Below are 26,477 nucleotides of genomic sequence, written 5' to 3'. Positions count from 1 at the left end.
TAGTCCATGGTATTTGTCCCATAGTATTTTGCCGATAGGTTTCACACATTTTTTGAGTGTTCATAAATATAAGGTGAATTATGGAGTAAATATAAAAAAATGTTTTATTTTTTTACCATACCTCTCGTTTATTTATATTTTTATTAATTTACCATACCTCTTTTACAAATATGGTCTTTGGCCCACAGGATTCACTTAAATAAAACCTCTTTCTTGAGCCTTCATAAATAGAACGAGGGTTATGGACTAAATATTTAAAGAGGTTTTATTTATTTACCATGCGTCTAGTTTATTTATATTTTTATTTATATTTTTTTTTCTGAATCAGGCTATTCTATTATATTACAAAAAGTCAAAAATTACATCAGTATTACAATAGGGCCTTAGCCCTGTAACTCCTGCCGAGAGATTGACAGTTTGCCCAAGTTTAGACATATCCGAAATTGAACAGGTACAAAAATTGGATGCTATGACAGACTAACATTACGACACATGACATTGCTTATGGCCGACACATAGAACATATGGATAGCCAACACATAGATTTTGAAATCTAGACTGAAACCGAACACATACAGATAACGATGAGCGAAAACAGAGAAAAGCTTTCCCTTCCCGGCTACTGAGAGCGAACTGTTGGTTGAATTATTCATCGTCGGTGGTATACGGCTCGTCCTCCACCTTGCCCCTGAATTGCTGGGGGTCATCCGAGTCGGAGAGCTGGATCCTCTGAGCCGGTTCGCTGGGGCCCGCAAGGGCAGCCTGAGAGTCTGGGGAAGAGCTTTCCTTGATAGGGCGTTGCAGATCAATAGTAGGCACCTGCATATCAATTGTGGGTACAATCCCTTGAACCGGAGGAGGGTTTCCCTGCGGTGCTTCCACTTGACCTCTAGAATTACCGCAATGCTCAACAGAAACTGATACGATGAATGTGGAATTTGCCAGAGTGCAAGGTATTCTATACCTGACAGTGGGATGCGTTGTGTGTCCGCATTCCATGATTTCTCCATACCCGGGTGCCCTGCCACGGCCTGCTGCTCGACCCTGGGAGCAGTGATGGTCAGAAGTTACCTCAACTGAGGAAGAGGGAGAAATTGCGGACCTCTGAGCTGAAGCTCGACCCCTTGAGCTTCCTCGACGACTGCTCATTCTCAGACGCTCGTGCTACATTGCCAAGTTTACCAAAGAGCAGGAATGTCCCTGCGCAATCCCCCACAGAACCAGAGGATGTTCCAACGCTGCCGCCAAGTGCCCATACGCTACGAAAGAATGCGGGAATGTGACAGAGGTTCCGGGCATTTGTAGCGCCATCTCACCAATTCGCAGGAGGACAATAAAGACTGAAAGGACTGGTATTAACTCTCGCAGAGGATCAACTTCAGGCACCCTTATGAAACCATCTGTCAGGTACTGGGTGGCTTGTCCCGGCTGACACATGCCCATGTGACAAGCCTCTGGGCTGCTACGCGTGTAAGGCACCCGCATCCAGGAGGGAGAGGTATTTTTGCACCAAACAGATGCAGTCCTTTTTGAGTTGGTCATCATCTACCATGCCCAATGAGCCTGAGAAGTATGGTAATAGTTGAGATACACCTTGGTTAGCCATTCTATCTGCTACCTGGTTTGCTGTTCTTCTTACATGCTGGAAGGTTATGCTTTGGGGATTTTTTAGCTTTTCCTCCAGGGATTCCAATCTACTGAGCAGTCTCCAACTTGTTGCGATCTTGACTGCAGTAGCCCCAGCCTGTATTCTTTTAGCCGCGGCTATAAGGATGAGAGAATCTCCTTCGACCTCAAGAGGGAAGAAGTGCTTTTGTTCTGCTAGACAGATCCCTTCCCAGAGTCCTTCCAGTTTTGCTGCATTGTTAGTGTCTTTGCCTATTGATCCATAGTAAATGTGCAATAATGCTCCTGTCTGGCTTCTGAAGATTCCTTCAAATCCGGTAGGTCCAGGATTTCATTTAGTCGCCCCATCGAAGTTCAGCTTGTATGAGTTTGTTACTGGTGGGGACCAGGATGACGGGGAGGTGGAGTTGATTGGGGGACGGGTGATGACCTTGGCTAAGGCGGAAAGGTCTAGATTCCATTCTTTCAATATATTACGCTCCTGCTGAGATTCTGGCATGTTTGTATCATACCAGGTTCTTATGGCTAAGGTTTCTTGTATGTTTTTTTTGAAGATGAGCCACAGAGCGTCTATTGACGGGTATGTGTTCTTAAAGATTCTGTAGTTTCACTCCTTCTATAGAATCCAATACAAAAAGCCTGGTATAAGACTCCATAGAGATTTGAGAAGCTGGCTTTTGAACGGGTTCTTGGTCCAATTCCTGATATTTTCCGTTACATCCTCCATCCTTGGTTCCGTTCTCATGTTGCATTTCTCAACTTTCTCCCAAAGTTGCTTAGCTAGCGGACATGTTTCCATTAAATGACTAATGGTTTCAGAGTTGAGATTGCAATTTGGGCATCTTGATGGCCCAATGAATCCCCGTTTTATCAAATTGTCCCATGTGAGAATATGTCTTTTACTTAGCAGCCATAAGAAAGTTGAGATCTTGGGCCATAGCCCTGGTAGCCAAACTTGTCCCCATATTTGATCTTTGTCCGCTTGGAGGTCTGAATAGCGCAGTTGATGGGCTTCTTTAGTGGTAAATGTGCCTTTGGGTGTGTGACCCAATCTGAGTTTTTCCTGTTGGTTGGAGTAACGAATTCTTCGGTATGTGAGTTCCTGATCGATATCAGAATACGTTTCTCCCTGCCAATCCCTCTGCCAGATGCTCGCTATTTTCCATGTTTGGAAGTCATGATGCGTGGATTGTTGCCAGAATTGGTGAACATGGGTGAGGTTCGCTTGCTACATATGAGTTTGCCAGAGAGGCTTTTGAAATAAATTTGCGAGTTTAGGGAGTTGCTGCCACGAATCCTCCCAAAACCTTGCTGTCGTGCCTGAGTGAATTTCCTAGAAGCTGTGTTCTTGAATGAAGTTGCTGTGAATCTTTGCAGTGTTCCAGATGGGTGATCCTTGGGTAGTGGAGTTGATTCTTATGAGATTGCTCCATTGACTTCCCGGGGTATATTTTGCTTGCCATAATCTAGCCCATGGTGAATGAGGTTTGGAGATCCAGTTCCACCACATTCGTGCTCCCATTGTATTGTTGCTTTGAAGCGGATCCCGTAATCCTAGTCCTCCTTCTGATTTGATTTTGCAAACTTCTTTCCAATTAACAAGAGCCCATTTGTGATTCAGTCCAGTGGAGCCCCATAGGAAGTTGCGCTGAAGGTTGCGTATGGCTTTAAGGACCCATTTTGGAGCTGCCATGATGGAAAAGAGATACAATGGCATTGCTTGTAAGACCGATTTGATTAAGACGAGTCTGCCTGCCATATTTAGAGCACGGAAAGTCCAAGATGAAAGCTTTGATTCTAATTTATCAAGGAGAGACCTCCAAGAAGCATGTTTGATGGCCGAATCAGAAAGGGGAGCCCCAAGGTATTTGGACGGCAAATGGGATATGGTGAACCCCAAAATTCTGGCAATATTCCTTTGCGTAGTGGGGGGGGTATTGAAGAAGAAGAGCTGAGATTTCGTGGCGTTAATGGTAGTGCCAGAGGCATCGGAGAAGAGGGAAAGTAAAGATTTGAATACAGAGGCTTCTCTCGAGGAAGGATGACCGAATAACATGGTGTCATCAACGAATTGCTGATGGGACTGAGGATTGAGGCCATGGATGGAGATACCTTTGAGAGCTTGGGAGGAAACAGCGGATTTGAGAAGCCTGCTGAGTCCTTCTGCCATTAAAACAAAGAGAAAAGGTGAAAGTGGATCCCCCTGCCTGATGCCACAAGAGGGACGAAAGGGAGATGAGGGAGAACCATTCAGCAAGACAGAGAAGCTGGGAGAGGTGATAAGGTTCATGATCCATCTGGTCCAAGTTGCACTAAAGCCAAAAGCCAAAAGCATTTTGTGAATGAAATTCCAACTGAGCTTATCGAAAGCTTTAGAAAGGTCTAGTTTTAGAATCATACCTGGTTTTTTGAGAATCTTTAATGAGTGAATTACCTCATTTGATAGGATTATTCCATCCATGATCTGCCGGCCTTCTACATATCCCATCTGTTCTGGAGAGATGAGTAGGGGAAGGAGTGGTTTGAGCCTGTTCGCGATGACCTTTGAGATAAGCTTGTAGATCACATTGCATAACGCTATTGGTCTGTATTTTTCCGGCCTGTTTGGCTCTTCTCCCTTGGGTACCAATGCTATGAAGGTGGTATTAAGGGCCGGGAGGATCCAGTGCATGATTCTGGATTCCTCAACGAGTTCCCAAACCTCAACTTTGATGAGCTCCCAAAATTCATGAAAGAAATTGGCTGTAAAGCCATCAGGCCCAGGAGCCTTTCCATCTTTGAGCTGAGCCATGGCTTCTTCAACTTCCTGTAGTGACGTGGGCTGAAGCAGTTTATTATTGTGATCCTCAGTTATGATGCGAGGAATGTGTTGCGTGATGGCTCTGATTGCTTCATCCCTGTTGTCTATGGGTTCCTTAAGAATATCCTTAAAATATCCTGTGAATTCCTTCTCCATGTCTTCATGTGCTTCGATTATTTCACCTTGTTGATTAGTGATGAAGGTAACGTTATTGTGCATTCGCCTTTGGATTGTGGTTTTATGGAAGAATTTTGTATTCTTCTCCCCCTCTTTTAGCCAACTGATTCGGGACTTTTTCTGCCAGAGAATTTCCTCTTGTTTTCGACGCTCTTCAATTTGGTTCCAGAGTATCTGCTCCTGTTGTGTTTGTTCATCTATTCTGCCTTCTAGAATGAAAGTTTGTTGAAGTACTTTCATTTGCTGCTCCAGTTTTTGGCGATTTGCCTGTATATTACCAAAATGTGTGCGATTCCATATTTTGAGAACTTGTTTCAAGTTTTTCAACTTTTGTTGGAATTGATACATCTTGGCTCCCTCTGGCAGAATATAAGATGTCCATGCCTCATTGACCACTGCCTTAAAATTGGTATTTGTGAGCCAGAAGGCTTCGAATCGAAAAGGTCTATTGCAACAGTTACCTGGCCTGGACCATTGTAGCAAAATTGGCCAGTGATCTGATCCTCCTTGGGGAATAATGGAAGCATTGAAGTCCCCTCCCAGGTGGATTGCATTATCCGAGATGAAGAATCTATCGAGCCTGGAGGCAATATGGTGAATACCTCGACGCTTATTAGTCCAAGTGAAAATTCCATTGGAGGTTGGAATATCCATAAGTTGATTGGTCTGTATGAATTGTCTGAGGCCATCGCTGTCACTGTCGAGCCTGATTCTGCCTCCTTGTTTCTCTTCCATGGATGTTATTATGTTGAAGTCGTCGCCGCCGATCCAGAGGGGAAATTGCCTATTTTCATTGAGGATGGAGATCGTTTCCAGAAGATCCAGTTTTTGTTGTATTGTCTGCGGAAAATAAACATTTGTGAGATGCCCATGGATACTGGTGCCTATAAGGTGGAAGGAAGCTTGGATAAGATGAAGGGTGGCATGGAAGTCATATAATGAAATAATCTGCGGGTTCCACAGAATGGCCAGACCGCCTGAGGCTCCAGAGGCGTCTACTGAAATAGAGCTGCTTCCTGCCCAGATCTTGTTTCGAATTCTTTCAATAGCTGCGTTGCTGCTTTTTGTTTCTTGAAGAAAAACTATGGATGGTTTTTCTTGTTGAATCAGGTTTTTGATCATTCTATGTTTTGAGGGACTGTTGAGTCCTCTCACATTCCAGGAGATGAGCTTCATGTAAACTGAGGTTTAGGTTTATAGAACTTTGTCAACTTAGGGAATCGCCCCGATTCCATAAGTATTTCACCTACTATTATGGTCCTCTGAAGGTCTGTCTTTCTTCCCCTTTTCTTGGTTTCTTTGAGCACCTTTTTTCCGTCCCAGGGGCTGCCTCCTTGTATGCCAAGACTTTTATTGTGCTGCACCTTGGTCAGGACTCCTTCAAGTCTGTCTATTTGCCAGGGGGGAATTGAATTGTATTCCTTTTGCTTGCATGCCGTTTCAAGTTTGAAGATGTCAAGACCATCTAAGCTGACATCCACCTGATCTTCCTCCATGACAATAGGAGAGCTCTGTTCTTCCTCATCTGCTTCTTCATGTAGACTGAGAGCTAGAGCTGCATCTAGCTCCATGGCTGAGTCTTGCTGTTTATTATCCAACATAGATTTCCCCTGGGAGGAGGTGAAGGGACTAAGATCTGAAACCAATTTTGCATTCTCCAAAGAAGGGTTAGGAGTGAGGTGAGAAGAGGCGGGATCTGAGGACTGCATGGGGGCTGAGGGGTTGTGGGAGGATGAAGGCATAAAGGGCTTCTTCAGGGGGTCAGAGCTGGGTTGGTCTTGCATATCTTGCGAAGCGAGAACAGAAAATTTGTTCTGGGAGTCGGCTTTGAAGGCATTGTCCGAGACTACCTGGCTTTTCTTGGCATGCCTGCGGCGGTTGGGAATTTTGGTGTAACCTTCCGAGTCTTTATCAGAGACATTAGATGTGGCTTTGGACTGCGAATTTAATGGACAGTCTCGGAAGAGGTGGCCATGCTCATGACATTTGCGACAGCGGAAGGGGATATGCTCATAATCTAAAGGCTGTATCCATTCAAAGTCATCGTGAAAGAGACTTACCGAATCAGCTAAAGCTTTGGTTAGGTGCATCTGGACGCAGATCCTGGCATACGAGGTGTATTTGCGGGTTTTTGTTTCAGCCGCAACTTTGATGAAGGTCCCAAGTTTGTTGCCAATATCTGCCAGCGTTTCTTCTTTCCAATATTCCACTGGGAGGGAATACATTCTTATCCAGACCGGAGCCCAGCTGAAATCTTCTTTATCAGGGTTAAATCTTGGTTTCCATTCCGTGAGATAGAGACCTGAAGAGTTGAAGAAGTATGGGCCGCCTTCGAATATCCACGCTTTATCCTCCACACAATGAAAGATGGCTGTGAAGAAGCCTTTCGGTCTAAGCTGCAGGGTAACTTGTCCTTTGGGCTTCCATTTTGAGGCTATCCAGCCTTGTAAGGCCTTTTCAGTAGGCCAGAATCCCAGAAACTTTCGTATTAGTGCGTGATCCTGCATGTATTGGATCTCACCGTTGATGCAGTGGCTTGGCAAATCGACCTTGATACGCTCTGCAGCCTTCGGGATACAGGTGGCCGAGGTCGCCTTTGGCTGTGACGACGAAGCGTTGTTGTGCGCCTCTTTTTCTGTGTTTTCCTCTTCAGTCTGGGCTGTGGGTATCTCTTCTTCATTCGTCCTTTGTCCTTCCTGCCCAGCTTCAGGGACTGCGCCAGAGGGGTTCAGAGGCTTTGCATGCTGTTCCTTGTCAGAGATTGGAGTATCCAATGGAGGGGAGGCGGAGCTCTCCCCTCCTGCAGTCTTTGCCATTGCAGGCTTCCAGCAGGAGTCCGGCGGCGGCGAGAGCGTAAGCCGTCAGAGGCGGCTAGTGGTTAGGGTTCTGAAGCGATTTGCAGTCGGGGTGCATGTATCGAGAGCCGAAGCGCTCAGTTCATCCATTCGAAACCAAGGTCGCATCCATATTTTTATTTATTTACCATACCTTTTGAGTAAGTATATAAAGTCGTTTTATTTATTTACCATAACTCCACTTTACTTATATTTTTATTTGTTTACACCCTTGCATGTATATAAGGTGACTTATGGATTAAATATAAAAAATGTTTTATTTATTTACCACACCTCTCATTTATTTATATTTTTATTAATTTACCATACCTCTTTTATAAGTATGGTATTTGGGCCTTTGGCCCATAGGATTCACTTAAATAAAACCTATTCTTGAAAATGGGCGAATGGAAGGTTGTAACTCCTAATTTCAAGGGCTAAATTTACCTTTTTTACCCTCTCCCTTAAAATAAGGTGGGCTATTTGAGGTGATTTGTAAAAATGTACTATGATACAAAATAATCACCCACTAAAAATTTAAAACCCCTTAATTTTGCCAAAGGGTGAACACTCACCCCTAAAATTTTCTATGCCTAGGCATAATATGTTTAGATCTGCAACCAAAGGATAACCTGATATTTCTAAGGGACAGTTACTGACCTTGGCCAACACACACCTCTTTGTCCCTATTGTTAGCTGTACTAACTAGGGGTTCTTAAACTTGACAGCTTGTAAACCACATTGATCAACTATTTTAGGACTAACATAACTTAATGTAACTCCTCGGTCAATTAAAAAAGATATAGCATGATCAAAGATTTTACCTTCGAATTCCGCCATAGTTGGCTGGTATTCTGCTCGATGATCTTCAAGGGAGGCTACATCTCCTACTGTAGATGCCTCTTGAATCTGCGAAATATTCTCAGTGTCGTTGTGGATAGGACAATTCATAATTTAATGTAGCCTTCATCCCCAACAGTGTACTGGGGGTCTTGTCATTTCTTCGACTTCAGTTCTGCCTGATTGCTCACTAGGTTTGGGTTCATTGGAAGGTCTAAACCTGGACTGATTCTTATGTAGATTTTTATTAATATGATGCCTGGGGCGTCCTTTATTGATATTGCCCTTCTTTCCCTTATTGCCAACAGAAAAATTATTGCCCTTCTTGTTAGTCCATTTCTTTCCCATAACTTCTCTTTTCTATTTACTTTGTCGATAACATATCCTAGCCTTCCGTATGGCCTCGTCCATTGTTTTTGGGTTTTCGAACTCAATTCGCTCTTTCATGAACAATGGTTAACTACTGATAAATCGATGCACTTTTGCCTTCTCTTCCCATATCTAAGGAACATACTGAAGTGAGGAGGTAAATTTGGTAATAAACTCATCCATTATTTGTTGACCAAGCCATAAGTCATGAAACTCTTTTACTTTCTCGTCATAGAATCGTTCAGTTAAATATTTTTCTTTAAAATATCTTTGAAGCCTTTCCTAGGTTATATTTTGTTAATTCACCCCCTGTACATGTTGGAAATAATACTGAGAGGGGGGGTGAATCAGTATTATCAAGTCAAATAATCCCTTTTTCAAATTCAGATAATATACGCTACTTCAGTTAATTAAACCCGCGTATATACACAACTATGTAGAAGGAAACCCATGTATACAATGCAATATTATAATTTACTTTATCTTTCAGATGTTGATTGTTAATCTGTGTATCAGAATTAAATAACCAGTAACCAGAAACAATAAAACAGAGCAGAAGACAATCACACACAAGAACACAAGATATAAGGTGGAAACCCAATGTGGTTGAAAACCACCTATTGCAATTCGTCTCTATCTTCTTTTAATTAGAAACTTCTTTTTACAATGTATTGGTGCAGTCCTTTACCAGTACGTAGGCTGCAACCTGCAGAGAGCTACAACCCTCTCTCGTTCTCCAGCTTCTCCTGGAAGGGAGCTACAACCCCCTTAGATCTTTCACTAGCCAAGATACTAGTACGTAGGTGCTGGCCTACGGAAGGCTACAACCTTCTCTTTCTTCCAGGGACCACGTTTCATAAATTTTCAGACTGTATCCATGAACATAAATCAAGAATTTATGCTTCAATCAATCACCTTTTCACCAATCAAAACTGAATAAAAAATAAACACTTCTCTGACAGATGTACCCAGAACTCAGTAACTATAACCATACACAAATTCTGAACCCAAAACACTGTAGCAATAAACAGAAGCAGCTAGATCACAACTCAAAAGATATACGCTACTTCAATAACCTGAAACCTGCATGCATACACTTCTGTGTGTGGACCAACCTACGTATACGCTATTTGTATTCACTGAACCAATGTGTATATGCAGCTTCGCTTCACTGAACCTACGTACAGATCTATAAAGGATAATTCATTTTTTCAAATATTTAGACAATAATTAACACAGATTATCAGATTTATAGATCAAGCATGCACCACATATAATAGATAAAATTCATACAAAGATACTATCATTCAAGCCTTAAGATTATGACCCATCAATAGAACTTATCCTTCTCTTTGCACTAAGGTTCCTCCTTCATTCAAATCCAGATCTGCACCACAACCCCCAGTCACCAATATTTCAGATCTAACACTTATTAGATACAATTAATTTAGATGATCATTTGCCAAATGATCTCCTTCCTCTTTTATAGTCTTAGGCCTTTCACAATACCACGGTCCAAAACCATAATAAAACAATACCTTGGACCCAATACTTGGGGTTAACACTTCTGACAAGATGCCATGGTCCAAAACCATAGGTTCAAATACCAAGGACTAACTACCACGGACCAAAAGTAAGTTCTCCAATATATACGTGCTTTTCCTTGCATGAAAGTGCGTGTATACGCATACGCGCCTTTGTAGCGTCTAACCCGCGTGTATACGCTTCTTTGTCTAGGTGAACCTACGTATATATCTTTTTCTTCATTCTGAAAGTTGAACTGAGATCTGGACCTGAGATCTGTCACCAAAGAGAGTTGCCATCAAGGACAACCCATGTGCCATAGCTCCAAACTTGTTCCATATTGCCAACAGTATGGTCTTTACCTCTTCCCACCATAAGGTGGCCTTTCCTTGCAGTTGGAAAATGGCCAAACGAGCCTTTAAGTTGTGGTCATACTCATATAGCTGAAAGTATTTATTCATATTAATAAGCCAGGCTTCAACTGCCTCTTCTTGTTCTCCATCAAAGAGGGGCGGCTTTATTTTCCAGAACTCCCCTTGTAGTTCTGTCCTTTGCCTCTTTTGTGTTTTATGCTCTGAGGCATTATCTGACTTTTCCTCTTGATTTTCTTCCCCTCCTTCTGTTTCCACATACTCTGTCTGATACTCTTGTTCTCCTGACATGTGCCCATGTTCTGGGCTGGGAATCAGCTGACGCTGATTTTTCTTATCTGACAGGCTTTTCATAATATTTTCTTGTTCCAACATTAACCATTCATTGTCTACCCGTAATCGGGCCATTTCGTTCTTTAATTCGTGCATAGTCTCCAGTATTGTAGGATTGGTACTGCGAGGTTCTTCTCCTAACTGTACCCATACTTTAGGGTTGGTTTCAGGGAAGGTTGTAGGTCCTAAGCCTATCATGTTTCTGTGAGGAGCACTATCTGTCCTTCTCATGTTCTTCTTTTGTTGTACATGTACAAGACTATCAATCATTAGTTTTTTTTTTGTATATCTGTTCTCTCTAGAGGCCTTAGTTTGGTAACCTGGCTCTAAAACCACTTGTCATATCTCCATATATACTATAATAATAATAATAAATTACCTTATACCATAGCTCTTTTACCTACTTACCATAGTCATATAAATGATTACTATCTATCTAGGTTTATTGTAATTTCCATAAGTCAAATAACAACTTTCGCGCATGGTTATGATGGTACAATCTTATTTAGAATGATATTTTATTACTTATATGCATATTTTACATGTAATGTTTACAATTCAAATCACACTTGGGCTTTAGTGTTGTACATAGTTCTCTGTATGTAATTTAAAGCTTATTAATGTTCTGCTCAACCACAGAGTTGTGACGAGTGCAGGCTTCGTTGATTACGTCGGTTGCCCTTGAGATGTGCTCCTTGCTTTGTTCTCTTTGCTTCATCGATGGTGCACAAGCGTGGGTGCCGATCCTATGGTTGTTATACTTTTGGAAAGCTTCAATGTGCAATATGCTGGTGGTGTGGTTCATTATTCACTTCTGCTCTCGGCTCTCACGCTATGCTACCATAGTTTCGCTTCAGGAGGGTTTGTGCAGTGTCGAGGATGTCATGGCATCCATAATGGCTCTTGAGGAAAATGATTTCTCTACCCAGGTGTGGCATATGTCAGGTAAGTCCATAAATTTCATTATCTTTTTCCTGGCTTTCATCGAAGTTCATCTCAGCTGGTATCTTCTAACAACTTTCTGACAATGGGATGTAGGTTTTGCAGATATCGGCTTGGCATTCCTAAGGACCCCCATAGTAGTTTATGCTAATCCTACCACCATTCTCTTGCTCCAATCATTAAAGGGTTTATGGGTATGCTTTATTCTAGCCACGGTCTGTGTAATGGCCGAGTAAAGAGGTTAGTTTTTCCTATAGATATTTCTTTCGGTTGTTTAGAGTAATTGTCTAGGTTTTCTAGATTTACACTTGAAAGAAAATGTAATTATTCTAATTTGAACAAAAAGGGGCTTGGCCCAAGGAAAACTTCACTGCTCCAAATGTATATTTAAGTGGGTATTGATTTCTATTTTCGAAAGACTACATATCTCATGTTTGTTGAAATGGAATCAAGGTTTAGCCTTTATCATCTTTGTTTGTATTTAAGAGGCTTGAAAACTTCCTTATGATACTCAAATGGTATCTGGCTTTACAATGCCAAACCAGGAAAACTCATGGGAAGGCCTAGATCCTTCTCCACGGTGCTTCCAGGTGCATTGATGCCTTTTGGGCTTGTCATCTTTACAACATAGGCATAGCATGATTTTTGATGACTGGGCATATAATGTTTTTAGCTACGCCTAAACTCTATCTTTAGTTTTATTTGATGTATTCACTGGATAACTCTCTATTACGACATCTCTTTGGTTCCGTAGCATGATGCATGTGAACTATTGGGCAATGACCCGAACTCTGTTATTTCGACATATGCGAAATTTGGGGTTTTTAAAACGTTTTCTTGAATTATAAGCATAGTTCTTGTTCTAAGATGCACATCTGTTTTTTATGGTTATTAAAAGCTTTCTATGGTTAAGCTATTCATATATTTATATGGCTATTTGCGTCATGCTTAGACTTTCTATTCACCCTAAATGACTTTGGGATTCTACTGGTCAGTGCTGCCATATAAGTTTTCAGATTCTATTGCTAGTATTAGAAAATGTAGAGAAAAGAAAGGGGCTATTGTGATTTTTTAAATTTAATAATTTACACAGTTTTCACTCATTATTTTTATCTATAAATATTTTGCTTCTCAGTTTTAGCAAGTAATTTGTTATTACATTCTTCTCGTGGCTCGTTGAACTTCTTTTCTATTAATACTATGCATGCATAGTTTTTCTTTTTCTCTATCAAAAACTAATTTCGTGAGTCTGTATTTAATTGTTCAAATCTCCATTTAAGTAAAAATATCTTATCTCTAATTTTCATATATCATTGTATAGTGACCATTTTAGGTGTTATTTATAGCATTTACCAGAACTGAACATTTTATCCTAACAGCTCATAAAAAAATAAGTTGGTCTAGGTTATTTAGTTACATGTACAACTGTAATCATGAAAGAAAATTAAACTGTTGAAGTCATGTGTGTAATTTACAGATTCAATCCTCCCATCCATGAGACTTCTGTCAAGTCCAAGTCTCCCCGAGAGAGATTGCTCAAAATACCAATGTCTTCTTGGAAGACTTCGCACACAGTGTCTTCACTATCTAGTCACCACTAGACATAGCTTCTCTTACCGTCTTACCCCTCAGCACGGTTCCTCTCCCTTTCTCCCTAGTAACTCACAGGTTTTTCTCCCCTTTTTGAGTTCTTTGTTTGGAGAATTCATAATCAGGGAGGTAGTTATGGTTTTTGGCAACTGCCTACCTTAACTTTCTTGATATGAAAAGTTACAAGATTTGTTAACACTAAAAAAAAAGCTTTCTCTCTTTAATAATTAACAAAATTAAATACTTAATTCAAACAATAATCATAATATCCAGTTTTGTTTTTATTGCAGTAAAATAAAATATTTACAGTTTTCTGGGGACATTACAGCAGGCAGTTCCTTTCTTACATGAGAGCACGCTTGTGTTCCTGGTGAGATTTTCCACAAGGGCTGAACTCTTTGGTCTACCACTGTATGCAGTTGCATAGGTCGAAAGCACCTACAATCCTAATGGCATGAAATGTGCACCATTTAGTAGTGCATCAACTTCTGATATCCAGTTCCACTTTTTCCATTCAATTTCTGTGGTGTTTTTCCTCCTGGTTATTTCTTTAGCTAAGGGATTTGTAGATGCCATGAATCTATTGCCCTGACTCAGTATGGTGGGGTTTGAACTTCCACCGATGGCATACATTCCCCACTTAGTGTAATCATTTTTAAACACATGGAAGTATCCAAATAGGCACCTACATCTAGTTAATTCATAATATAATTTCTAAATAATATAATAGTTGTTTCATACTTTTCCTTCACAACAAAATGAAAAATAAGAGGGGAAATGAATGAAATAACAATTAAATTATTCACCTTGGCATTCGTTGCACAAGACGTTCGCCAAAATGGTTGAGTGCAAATTTTGCATGCATAACTTTGTCATGATGGTGGTCATCACTGTGACCCAATAGCATTACCTACCATTGGAGAACAGCAGACCATTGTCAAGGTAGAAGAGAAGGAATAAAATAGAGTGAATTGTAATTAATGAAGGAATGAGTATGTGAAGTCACCTTGTTGTGGCGATGGAAATAATCATTGGAAATGGTGATATAGGTGTATGAATTAACTGAGTCAATGAGGCCATTTTTGTAGTTAGACATAGAGCAATGGTCCACCCATATGTGCGTCGTTGTCGAGATGGAAATCCCATCTTCATGATTTATTTTTCTCGACACACTCTTCAGAGGATACATATTTACCATAGCGGTTCCTAGACTTTTACGATCATGAATGTGGATGCCATGAATGATGATGTTTGTCGCATATTTTATGGTGACTTACCAATGTGGACTTTGGCGCCTCATCCATCGATTGTTTTGAAGTTGTTAATAAACAACTCTTCCTTGAGCTGGATGAGCATGTCATTGTGGAAGATGATCTAGAGCGGCTCCGTCTGAATCACAGCATGACGTACTGTGCCAAGGGATGGATTCACGGCATCATCACTGGAATTCGTAACCACATAAAACTTATTGTCTTTGCCTCCGATCGCATTTATATTATGTAACCACATAATAAATTATAGTCATTGTTCATTTATATTTCGTAAGTTTTCTTTAGATAAATGTTTATACCCAAATACACATTAATTCTTTAAGCCTTAGGAAGTTATCTTAATTTTTTTATGCAAAATGTTTCCTCTTTTATATAGATAAATAACTTATGACAAAGCATCCTAAACTCATATATTTGTAAATATTTCATCATTTATATAACATACAATATTCTAGCACTACAATTAACAAAATTTTGAGGTAGTTTCTCTTGCACAAAGATAAAGATAACTGCAATAATAATTGTAGTTATTGTAGCTATTTAAACAATATTTAAGTAATATTGAAACCAATTGTACTATCATTTTAACAATAATGCGAATTTGAACTTTTATCTTCATAACTTATTTTTAAGTTGTATTTAATTGTAGCTATAAAAAAGTTATTGCACTTTTCTTTATTCTTGTTGGGATAAAATATGTGATTTTATAATAGTTGTTAAATATTTTGATTTAATGACATCGTCTTTACTTTATGTTTCATATATGCACCTTTTAGATATATGTTATAGGTTAACATTTAATGTAACCTTTCTATATCATGTGCATATTATAATTGATCCCATGTTCATTATTCATATTTATATTGTTATTGTTATCCCAAAATTTATTATTTTTATTAAATTTGAAATCATTTCAAATTTATTAAAAATAGCTAATATATATGGTTTAATAATGTCATGTTATTTTTTTTATAAAAGAATCATATTATGACCATGTCAATATTTTATGTTGATAAAGTTAATATCTTTTTAAGTATTGTAGTGCCTTTGGTTTCATTGTAATTTACACTAATAATTGAGTGCATTCTAGATTTGTTAATAACTTAACTTTCTTGATTCAAGTGATTTGACTTGATTGATGTTTGGTACTCTTTTGGATTATACAAGCATTTAATAATTCTTTCTGTCATGAATATATATGAGTTATGAACATAATAAGAGTTACTCAATGTTGTTGGAAAATTTGATTGGGTGTATGAACAAGTGACTTGATTTGATGGTGAATATATATGATGGTATAAAAATGATTTGTACTATTGAATTAATCTATTTATACAAATATATTCATAATATTTCAAGTGGATATGAAGAAACACATGAATATGCAATGAAATCTGAGTAAAGTTACAAACCCAAGTTGTGCATAGGACATTATCTATCAATTTGAATATGGTGTTGTGAGCATGCTAATATGATTTAAACTTGTTGGAAAAAATATCTATTTGATGTGTATATGTAAATTTCCATGAATATATAAATAAATATTGCTAATTATTTCTACACGTGTAAATGTTGTAAAAAAATACAAAAATTACACATTTCCATGATGGAGGGGCTTGTTATACCTACATTAAATCCTCACACCTGGATGACCATGAGTCTCCCACCATGAGTAAATGGAATGTAGATAACATAGAAATTTTGGATGTTATATTAATTTCCTTCCTACCATAAAAATTTCTAATTAAACTATATGAGTAAGTGGAACGTAGATAACATAGAAATTTTTGATGTTATATTAATTTCCTTCCTACAATAAAAATGTCTAATTGAATAGATGATCATAACCTCGCCATTGGTACTGATTATATTGGAATCAATCAATGTTGATATACTGATTGTATTGGAATCAATGGTAATGTTGATATAGATTAAATATTTTAAGAAATATATCCGTTATGTGAATCCAATACAAAATTACATTATGAATAAGTAAATTCGTGAAAGTAATATTTATACAAGGATAATTACATGTATTTCATAAGAGTAAGCATTTGAGGTAAAAATAGTTTTTTTTCTATGTGGAATTTGAAATGGAAGTAAGGCATTAACAATATGTATTAGTATAAATTTGATATAATATCTTACTTTTTTTTTTAATGAAATAACACATGAAAAAATAAAGAAAGTTAGAAAAGATAATAAAATACATTGAAAATTGGAACAATTGTTGAGAGAGGAAATAATAATATACATTTTTAGAAATTAAAATTATTTATGGAAGAGACATGTGGAGGGATGATCATATATATATTGGTGAATACACAATTAAAAATTTTGGGTGAGTGAGCATGTCTTATTTTGTAAAAGTAATATAAGAAGAGCATAAAGAAGGCTATATAAGACATCTAGATTTCTTTTTTTAGAAAAATCAAAATAAAATCTTAAACATTTTTCTAATAATGATATTAAATTTTAATTAAGTTTTATTTTAAAATAAATATTTCATATCTCTTTTATAATTATATAATTGATTACTGAAAAAGTAAATTTTTTTAGTTATTGTTAATTTATCCATTTTTATATAAACTTTGTAACTTCAAAAAGCTCCAGCTCCACTCCCTCTTCCATTCACAAAGCTGAACAATAAGAGAACACTAAACAACTAGTATAGAAACCCCATCTTCCATTTAAAATAGAATTCTCCAACAAAAAATTACAACTTATATTCATAAAATAGGTAAATTAAAAATAATACATATAAATTTAATAGGCATAAACTCATTTTAATATTTTTGAAATTTTATGTTAACTTATTCGATTTTCGTAAAATAGCTAAATTAAAAATAATATAGCCATTAAAAATAACACATACAAATTTAATAAGTATAAACTCATTTTAATATTTTTGAAGTTTTATGTTAACTTATTATATATTCGTAAAATAGCTAAATTAAAAATAATACCTATAATCTTAATATACATAAACTCATTTTAATATCTTTTACTCACTTATTTTCAACGTGTACACACAGCCCTCACACCCTGTGATTTTATCTGGATGCTAACTTTAAGCAATACATGAGAAAGCGATGAAAGCGAACGAACCCTAAAAGTTTGCAATATTCAATTATGTTTTGAAAAAATTGGGAAATGTTGGAGGCTTAAAAGTCAAAAGATCGAAGTTTGTTGTACTCATATGGAAATTTAAGTGACATGTATACATATCCTCATCGCTTGCCGTCAAATCTACAACAGTATTTTCACATGACACGTTTAATTTGAATTTAAGATAAGTTTAACACGCAAATCATAGGTAAATATCTAATCGTTAAAGAGATTAAGTTTAACATGTAAATGGCAAGAAAATGTCAATAAAAATTGAGCTTAAACTATAAATTTAAATTCAACCAAAATAATAAAAATGAAATATTTATTAATTTAATCAAAATAAGTCTGAAATTAATTAAAATAAAAGCATAAACTATATATAAGTTTTATATAAATATCATAATATATTAATACTACTTTTCACAATTATTTACCATAACGCTCCATCATCACGTTATTTGTTAGCCACTGCTCATTAGACAAGATTTATGATGGTAAACTTATAACTTTTGATCTTATTTGTGAGTGTGGAATTATTATGTTATATTTTTAAAAATTTTGTAAAATTTATATTATTATTTTTTATATTTTTAATATTATAATAATTTTTAATAATATATTTTTACAATTAAATAAATATAATTAATTTTATATAAATATATTTATTTAGTTTTAATTAATTTCTTACTATTTTAATATACCCTAACACAAAAGCTATTTTAGCCCAACACAAGCACACATATAAATGGGCAAAAACAAGCGCTCGTGTATACAAGTGAACCAAACTTTTCTTGAAAACATTTAATCAATTTTTATTGGAATATAAAGATGCATATGTGAATATAAAGATATATTTTTAGTAATGAAGGTTTAAGTATATATATATATAAATCAGAGTAATTTTTGTCATTATGATTGTAATACTTGTGTTTTGATATTTTAAATTATATATAAATTTATATAGTTAATAGATTTATCTGAAATTTTATTTGAAATAGAGTTAGTTAAACGTTATAGTTGAGGGTTTTATAGTTTGTAACGGTGTAATTAAGTGGCCAAACTACAATTAAATGATTTATATTCATACACTTCAACTTAGTGTTGTAGATTATGTAATATTAGATAACCATATTTCTAGCCAAATTGTAAATCTTGACCTATTAAATGACCATGATTGATTTGCATTCATACACTTGAACTTAGTGTTGTAGATTATGTAATATTAGATAACCATATTTCGAGCTAGATTGTAAATCTTGACCTATTAAATGACCATGATCTTGACTCGAGCATGATATTGACTCTCATAATAGACCTTTAACCTTAACTCTAAACTTTTCCATGAAAAACAAGCACATACATGACAATTGAGAGAGTCAAAGGCACCTACTTTTGGACAAGAGAACAAATTTTTAGCTTCTTAATGTATTTAAATAGGGATCTACACCTCTTAACTTATTACATTGAAAACCTCTATGATAATTTCACAACGACCATTAAAAAGTTCTCTAGCAAGGTGTCATATAAAAAGAATAGTAGAAATACCAATCTTTGGTATGATAATGATTGAAAAATTGATAGAAAAACTATTAGAGATGCTACTAACGAAACCTTAAAGCTTGATAACATAAATACCTAGAAATTGGGTATTAAAAGAAAGAAAAATATATTTTACAAGTAAAAAGAAAGATAAGCTACTACACCTCTTTGAATTTGATCCTAAAAAGTTTTAGAGGAAATTTTTCATTCCTAAGTGTAAAGAAAATCTTTTGATTCCTTTGAAGAACTAGAATATTTACCTTAAAAAATTCTATGAATCCCCTAACACCATGTTCATGATTTTGAATGCCTTATAGAGAATGATATCATTTGTTTGGAGGATATCGAGTTTGCGGTCAAGAAACTTGCTAGTGAGAAATCTAAGAACATTGAAGGATACCGAGTTGAAATTTTTAAAATGGGAGAATATATCCTCATCTTGCACATACATGGCCACTTTAATTTAGTAGTGAAACAATGCTTCTGTATCACTTGGATATAGAGCCTTATTGCTTCTATATTTAAGAGTGAGGATAATAGAATTCCCTCTAATTACAAGACCATTATGTTTAGCCATATTTTAGCCAAAGTATATGGGCTTATTTTTGGAAAAGAAGATTAGCCTTTGGCTTGAAAACCATGGTAAAAGACCTAAAGGCCAAGTTTGGTGTAAGAGATATAATTCAACCATGGACCATGTCATTACCCTTAGGATAATTGTAGGGGAATGCTTCAATAACAAAATTGATCTCTTTTGTGGTTTTGTTGACTTTAGAAAATCTTTTAGCTCTATTCCTAGAAAATAGTCATGGAAGAGGCTAAAAGAGACAATGGTTCCTATCGAGTTCAAATATTCTATGGCAAGGCTATATGAAAATCTTATTGTAAATTTTATGGCTACTCAGGGTTGTTCAGACAAAATTATACGCAATATTAGATTCAAGTATGTTTGTCCCATATCCCTTACCATTTTTGGCATATACATGTATAAAATATAAGGTTTTTTGGAAGATGTAGGTTGGGTTGGACCCACATTCACTTGTATGATCATAAAACTTCTCCTTTACATTGATTATATTGTTATTTTTCTAAGGAACTATTATGATCATGGTTAGAAACTCAAAAGCCTCCAACATTTCTACTTCAAGTAAATATGACTACAAATACCAACAAAACTAAAGTCATAATATCCAAAAATATCACCTATGATATTTTCATTCATGAAAACAACTCCTTGCAATAAGTCCATTCATACAAATATTTGGGAAATGACATCCATCATAAGCACAATTGGAATTATAACATTGAGAAAATGATAAATGGAGGCTGGAAAGTTTATTATGGGTTGAAAATGATTATAAGTTGGTAGAGTTTTAGATTTCGAATAAAAAATATCCTCTTTGACACTCTTGTCGCTCCTGCTCTTTTACGAATGTGTGAGGTTTGGGGTTGCAATATATCTAGAGATTTATGGAAGAATATTGAAACAATTGAAAAGTAGTTTATTACCTAAAACCTTAAGAATAAAGGACTCTCTATCCCGTCCTCTTAATTCAAAAAAGACACTCCTACATAAAAACTTGGTTATGACTAGTTTTCATATGGATAAGAATTCATATAACACGGAGGGAAAGAGATTTCCCAATATTCCTTCCAACTCTAGTAAAAATTCTCTCCTTCAACTCAAGAAAGGGTGGCATAAGGATCACGAGTATTGGCTAGATCATTGGGGAATAAATGAGGAGATCATGTTTCACAATTTGGATACTACTAAAAATATTATTACTTCCAAATTTAAGGAGAAATTAAATAAGGAAATCATCTTTGACAATTTGGATAATAATAAAATTATTATTACTTCGAAATTCAACGAGAAATTTTGGGAAAATAAATAGGTGGAGGGAAAAAGAAAAATATGATATTAGAAGGAGGTGATTAACCCCAATCTCAAAAACCAAAAGTATCTCTATGCCTTGACTAGTGCTAAGAAGAAAATGAACATTGCCAATATTAGAACTAATTATGAGGAGCTTTAGAGTGAAACTAGGTATTGATTGATTTCCAAAATTCCATAAGATGAAAGAGTTTGTCACCTCTATTATCCTCAAAGGGTTGAAGGGGGAAATCACTTTTTATTAGACTTTGCATCTTATACTAATACTAGATCTAATTTTCAAAATATTTGTAATTATATAAACCTTTTTAACCTTTTAACTCAGCAAAATGATGGTGATCTAGGAGTGCTCCTAGAATTATATTTTATTTTGTGGAAATCAATTTTAGGTCAATTATGCATTTTATGGAGACATGCTTTGCTTTGGCATGCTTGAAATTATTTTTGGTTTGTTGGTGCAAAGAGGAAATTTGTTTCTTTTTTTTGAACTTCATGGTCTCTCCTCAACTATGAAAACAAAGTAGAGAAGTACTTATAGACTTGGTCTCATTTTCTCTTGTTTGTATCCACAGTGGAAATTATAACTATGCTAGATGTAATGGAGTGAACATTCTTCTCTATGGCTTTGTTGTACTTGGTTTTTTGTGTTGTCATGTTTCACTGGATGGACCTAAATGTCAAGATCTATAATCACTTTCTTCCAGATGAAATATAAGTAATTCAACTTACAAAAAAAAGAGTGGAAATGAGAGCTAAAAGGAGAGGGATACTATTTTGAAAATAATAACAATATTTGAGGGTGCTTCAATTCAATCATGATAGTGGATAAGAAGTTGTAGTTAACTTTGAGTCTTTTTATTTGATGAGAGACTGCTTGTATTCCTAGTGATTCATTTCATAAGGGCCAACATCTTTGGTGTTAAACTATATGCAATTACATATCCCAAAATCTCATGTGATATGCATAGCTAAGAACCACATAAATTTTTGGTTTCTAGTTTAAATTCTATTTAATTTCATTATTGCTTTAAATTGGCTTAAATGAAAATAGTGGGGTTTGAACTTCCATGCATGGAATACACTTGCCACGAATTCTAGTTATTTTTAATGACATATATGTGTCCAAACCAACACCTACATTCATGTAATTCACAATTTAATCTACAAATAATAATATTAACAATGTTGTTCTTTCACAAAGAAGTTGCAAAATGATATAGGAAGTGGTAGAACAAAACAATAATTAATATTCACCTCATCTTTTGATGCTCAGTACCTTCACCAAAATGGTTTCTTATACCCACATAATTCTATCATCATGGCAATTGTGAGTCTGACCCAACATTAACACCTACAATAGGAAAAAAAACATACCAACCTAAATATCTTATCATTGTGAATCTAGAAGAGAATGAATAAAATAGTGTGAATTGCAATGAATTAATTAGTTAACACGTTGTCTTTGATTGAATATTGAAGTTAACCTTGTTGTAGTGAGTGAAATAATCGTTAAAAATCGGAATATACATGGATTAATTAATTATGTCAATGAGACCATCTTCATAGTTATACATGGAGCAATGGTCCACCCATAGTTGCCTCCCTGTGAAGATTGAAATCCCATATCCATGACTTAGTTTCCTCAAACCACTATGAAGAAGATATATGTTTACTATATGTCTCTTACATTCTTATAGATTTGAATGCACATGGAAAGAATGATTATGTCTATAGCATTTCTTTATCATGATACAAAAGCTCTTAGAAATACAGATGTTTGTTTCTCATTCATAGATTGTTTTGAAACTATAAGTTATCAACTCTTACTTTAGTTATATAACCATGTCATTATAGAATATGGCCTAGAGTGGCTCCATTTGAATCACACCTTCTGTCACCCCACTATCACCTAGCTAAGGGACATTAGGAATCAACTTTTCCTTTATTACCACAATTGTCTAAGAAGTCAACTTAACTCAACAATACATGAATGTGGCTTGAAAATGGACTAAAATAAGAGGGTAAACCAATTATATAGGTTGATGGTATAGAAGGGTTGATTGTGTAGTTGAGTAAATCAACTAATAGATCTAGTAGACTAGAGTAACACATATGCCAACCCATGGGTGTAAACTCTTGTCCACTTCAATCTTTTATTAGTCTAAGTTTATAATTACTATAAATTCAATTTTTTGTTTGTAACATGACTCACAAAACTTTGGATTCCAATGCTAATCATGCCACTAGTCTCTAATTCCTATTAGCATCATTTTAATATATATGTTTTAATAATTTCAGGTTATTTTTTTATAAATGATCATATTATGAGATTATATTATGTTGATAAAACTAATATCATTCTTTTAATATTGTAATGTCTTTTTTTTCACTATAACTTACAATAATAATTCACTGCATTTTAGATTTGTTAATTACATGACTTTATTGATTGATGTGCTTTGGCTAGATTGATGTTTGGTACTTTTGGGATTATACTGTCATCTAAATTTCATCATGCCATGAATATATATGAATCCTGACCATATCAAGAGTTATATAAGGTTGTTGGATATTTTTAGTGGGTGCTTGAAGGAATGAGTTGATTTGACAGTCTATATATATGATTTGTACTATTAAGATAATCTACTTCTACAAATCTATTAATAACCTCAAGTAAATATGAAGAACCACATGGATATGTAATGAAAATGAGGTAAGTTAGACTTATATTGTGGATAGGGCATTATCCATCAATTTACATATGAAATTGTGAACATGCTAGCATGATTTAACGCTGGTTGGAAAATGAGATATATATATATATAAAAGCAAACTCTCCTTTTTTTATATAAAAGATGTTTTCATTTATATAGGTTTCGTCCAGATTTGTCCCCCAAAATGGATATTAATTTATGCCAACCCAACACATAAAATGCCTTAGTCTAACTAGATTGATTTTTTCCCTGAAATTTCAAGGTTTTGGATGCCCAAAAGTTTTTGATGGGGCTAAATCGATTTCCTGCATCAAAACCATGATTCAAACACGACACATAATTCTTTTGAATAAATCCTTGCCGATAAAATTTAAAATGACTATTTTTAAAATTTACATTTTCATATAAACATGAATCTTTTCATATATGTACTGAATAACTTATTATTATTATTATTATTTTAATCTAGCATAATCGGTAATATGCTGGATAACTTATTATTATAAAGGATAATGTGAAGGATAAGAAGGGCGACATTTGGGATAACTTATTATTATAAAAGATAATGTGAAGGATAAGAAGGGCGACATTGAAGAAGACACAGTTTACAAAAGTAAAAGCAATGTTTGCGGCTACTCAAGTTCAGGTGTGATAATTGTGGGTAAGAAGTTGCAGTTAGCAGCGAGTTCCTTTCTTGCACGAGAGCACGCCTGCGTTCCTGGTGATCTCTTCCACAACGGCCGAACTCTTTGGCCTGCCACTGTATGCGGTTGCATAGGTCGAAAGCACCTGAGATCCTGACGGCGTGAAATATGCACCATTTAGTAGCATATCATCCTCTGATATCCAGTTCCACTTTTTCCATTCACTTTCTGTGGCGTTTTGCCTCTTGGTTACTTCTTTAGCAAAGGGGTTTGATGCCATAAATCTATTGCCTTGACTTAGTATGGTGGGGTTTGAACTTCCACCGATGGCATACATTTCCCACCCAGTGTAATCATTGTTAAACACATGGAAGTATCCAAACCGACACCTACATCCATTTAATAGCTATTTCATACTTTTCCTTCACAAAAAAATAAAAAAATAAGACGGGAAATGAATGAAATAACAATTAATTACTCACCTGGGCATTCGTTGCACGAGACCTTCGCCGAAATGGTTGAGTGCAACCGTTGCCCGCATAACTTTGTCATGATGGTGGTCGTCACTGTGACCCAATAGCATCACCTACCATTGGAGAAGGGCAGAGCATTGTGAAGGTAGAAGGTAAGGAATGAAATAGAGTAAATTGCAATGAATTAATGAAATAGAGTGAATATGTGAGATTGCTTACCTTGTCGTGGCGAGTGAAGTAATTGTTGGAAATGGTGATATAGGTGGACGACTTGATAGCGTCAATGAGGCCATCTTCGCAGTTAGACATAGAGCAATGGTCCACCCATATGTACCTCGCTGTCGAGATAGAAATCCCATCTCCGTGATTTACCGCAGCGTTTCCTACACTTGTACAGTCATGAATGTGGATGCCATGAATGATGATGTTTGTCGCATCGTTTATGGTGATACACGGGCCCTTACCAATGTGAACGTTGGCGCCTCGTCCATCGATTGTTTTGAAGCTGTTAATAACCAGCGCTTCCTTGAGCTGGATGAGCATGTCATTCTGGAAGATGATCCACAGCGGCTCCGTCTGAATCACAGCATGACGCAGTGTGCCATGGGATGGATTCACGGCATCATCACCCGCATCCTTAACGACATAAAACTTGCCGTTCTTTCCTCCGATGGCATCCTTGCCAAATCCAATGCTGCAATCCGCTAGCAGTTTTCTGTTGCGCTCCCAGTTGGGGTCGCACCGCCAACAGTCATCGATGGGATTACCCGTTGCACATGACAACACGCTCTGATCCTCTTCTTCTCTTGTACTGTTAATAATGCTTCTTCTTCCTCTGTCAATTCAACCTCCAACATCAAATAATTAAAAAAAACAACAGAGAGATTAACAATGTAATGTCGCAGTGAGCGATTTACTTACTGTTGAACTATTTTCGCTCCGTTCCTCTGATCTTTCTCCACAGGGAACGTGGATCTAGTTATATCGCCCGGTGCCTCGACTATCTTCCGTCCCATAAACTTCTCCCCATATTTTGATTCAAATGGCTTTGGCGCCCCGCCATGGACGCAACGGAGTATTCCAATCAACAGCATGCAGCTTAAAATACTAATTTGATTCCTCATTTTGACCGCCACGACTCACGTTTGTCTTCTCAAAGAAACAACAACACTAAGAACACTGGTGGTGGTTGCTTCTGCTCTGATCCACTCTTGCAAATGCCGGGGCCTTCTTATAGCTTCCACCGTTTTGTCGTTACCGACACTGCAGTACCGCTCTTTCAGTGATACACATGGTGAGGGAAACTCCAGACAAAATACGGAATATTGTGAACTTCTGAATATTGGCTTTCCCAACCCTAATTGTTACCCGTCAAATCTCTACCATAGTATTTTCACATGTCATAACTTGCAATCCACGTTTCAT

At 36.3% G+C, this 26,477-nt stretch overlaps 2 protein-coding genes and 1 pseudogene across 2 annotated transcripts; all 3 read right to left on the bottom strand.

The window, feature by feature from the left end:
* Positions 1 to 2,959: 2,959 nt before the first annotated feature.
* On the bottom strand, positions 2,960 to 7,419 carry LOC149159491 (uncharacterized). Its single transcript, XM_089434330.1, has 4 exons — positions 6,664 to 7,419; positions 5,850 to 6,540; positions 4,988 to 5,619; positions 2,960 to 4,870 (listed from the first exon to the last, which is right to left on the bottom strand). Exons 1-4 carry the CDS (start codon positions 7,417 to 7,419, stop codon positions 2,960 to 2,962), a joined length of 3,990 nt encoding a protein of 1,329 aa, XP_089290456.1.
* A 6,290-nt stretch (positions 7,420 to 13,709) lies between these two features.
* LOC149159490 (putative pectate lyase 18 pseudogene) lies at positions 13,710 to 14,762 on the bottom strand (annotated as a pseudogene).
* Positions 14,763 to 24,610: 9,848 nt separating this feature from the next.
* Positions 24,611 to 26,176, bottom strand: LOC149159489 (putative pectate lyase 18). The gene is made up of 4 exons (XM_089434329.1): positions 25,974 to 26,176; positions 25,272 to 25,887; positions 25,062 to 25,165; positions 24,611 to 24,968 (listed from the first exon to the last, which is right to left on the bottom strand). The coding sequence occupies exons 1-4, from the start codon at positions 26,174 to 26,176 to the stop codon at positions 24,611 to 24,613; spliced, it is 1,281 nt and encodes a 426-aa protein (XP_089290455.1).
* Positions 26,177 to 26,477: the final 301 nt, after the last annotated feature.

The sequence above is a fragment of the Pinus tabuliformis genome, chromosome 5_2, assembly GCF_031772625.1.
Source record: "Pinus tabuliformis cultivar Carrire ecotype Pingquan chromosome 5_2, CPIR1, whole genome shotgun sequence".
Taxonomy (NCBI): domain Eukaryota; kingdom Viridiplantae; phylum Streptophyta; class Pinopsida; order Pinales; family Pinaceae; genus Pinus; species Pinus tabuliformis.
The sequence above is the reverse complement of the archived record's forward strand: the minus strand, read 5'-3'. Positions and strand labels throughout refer to the sequence as shown.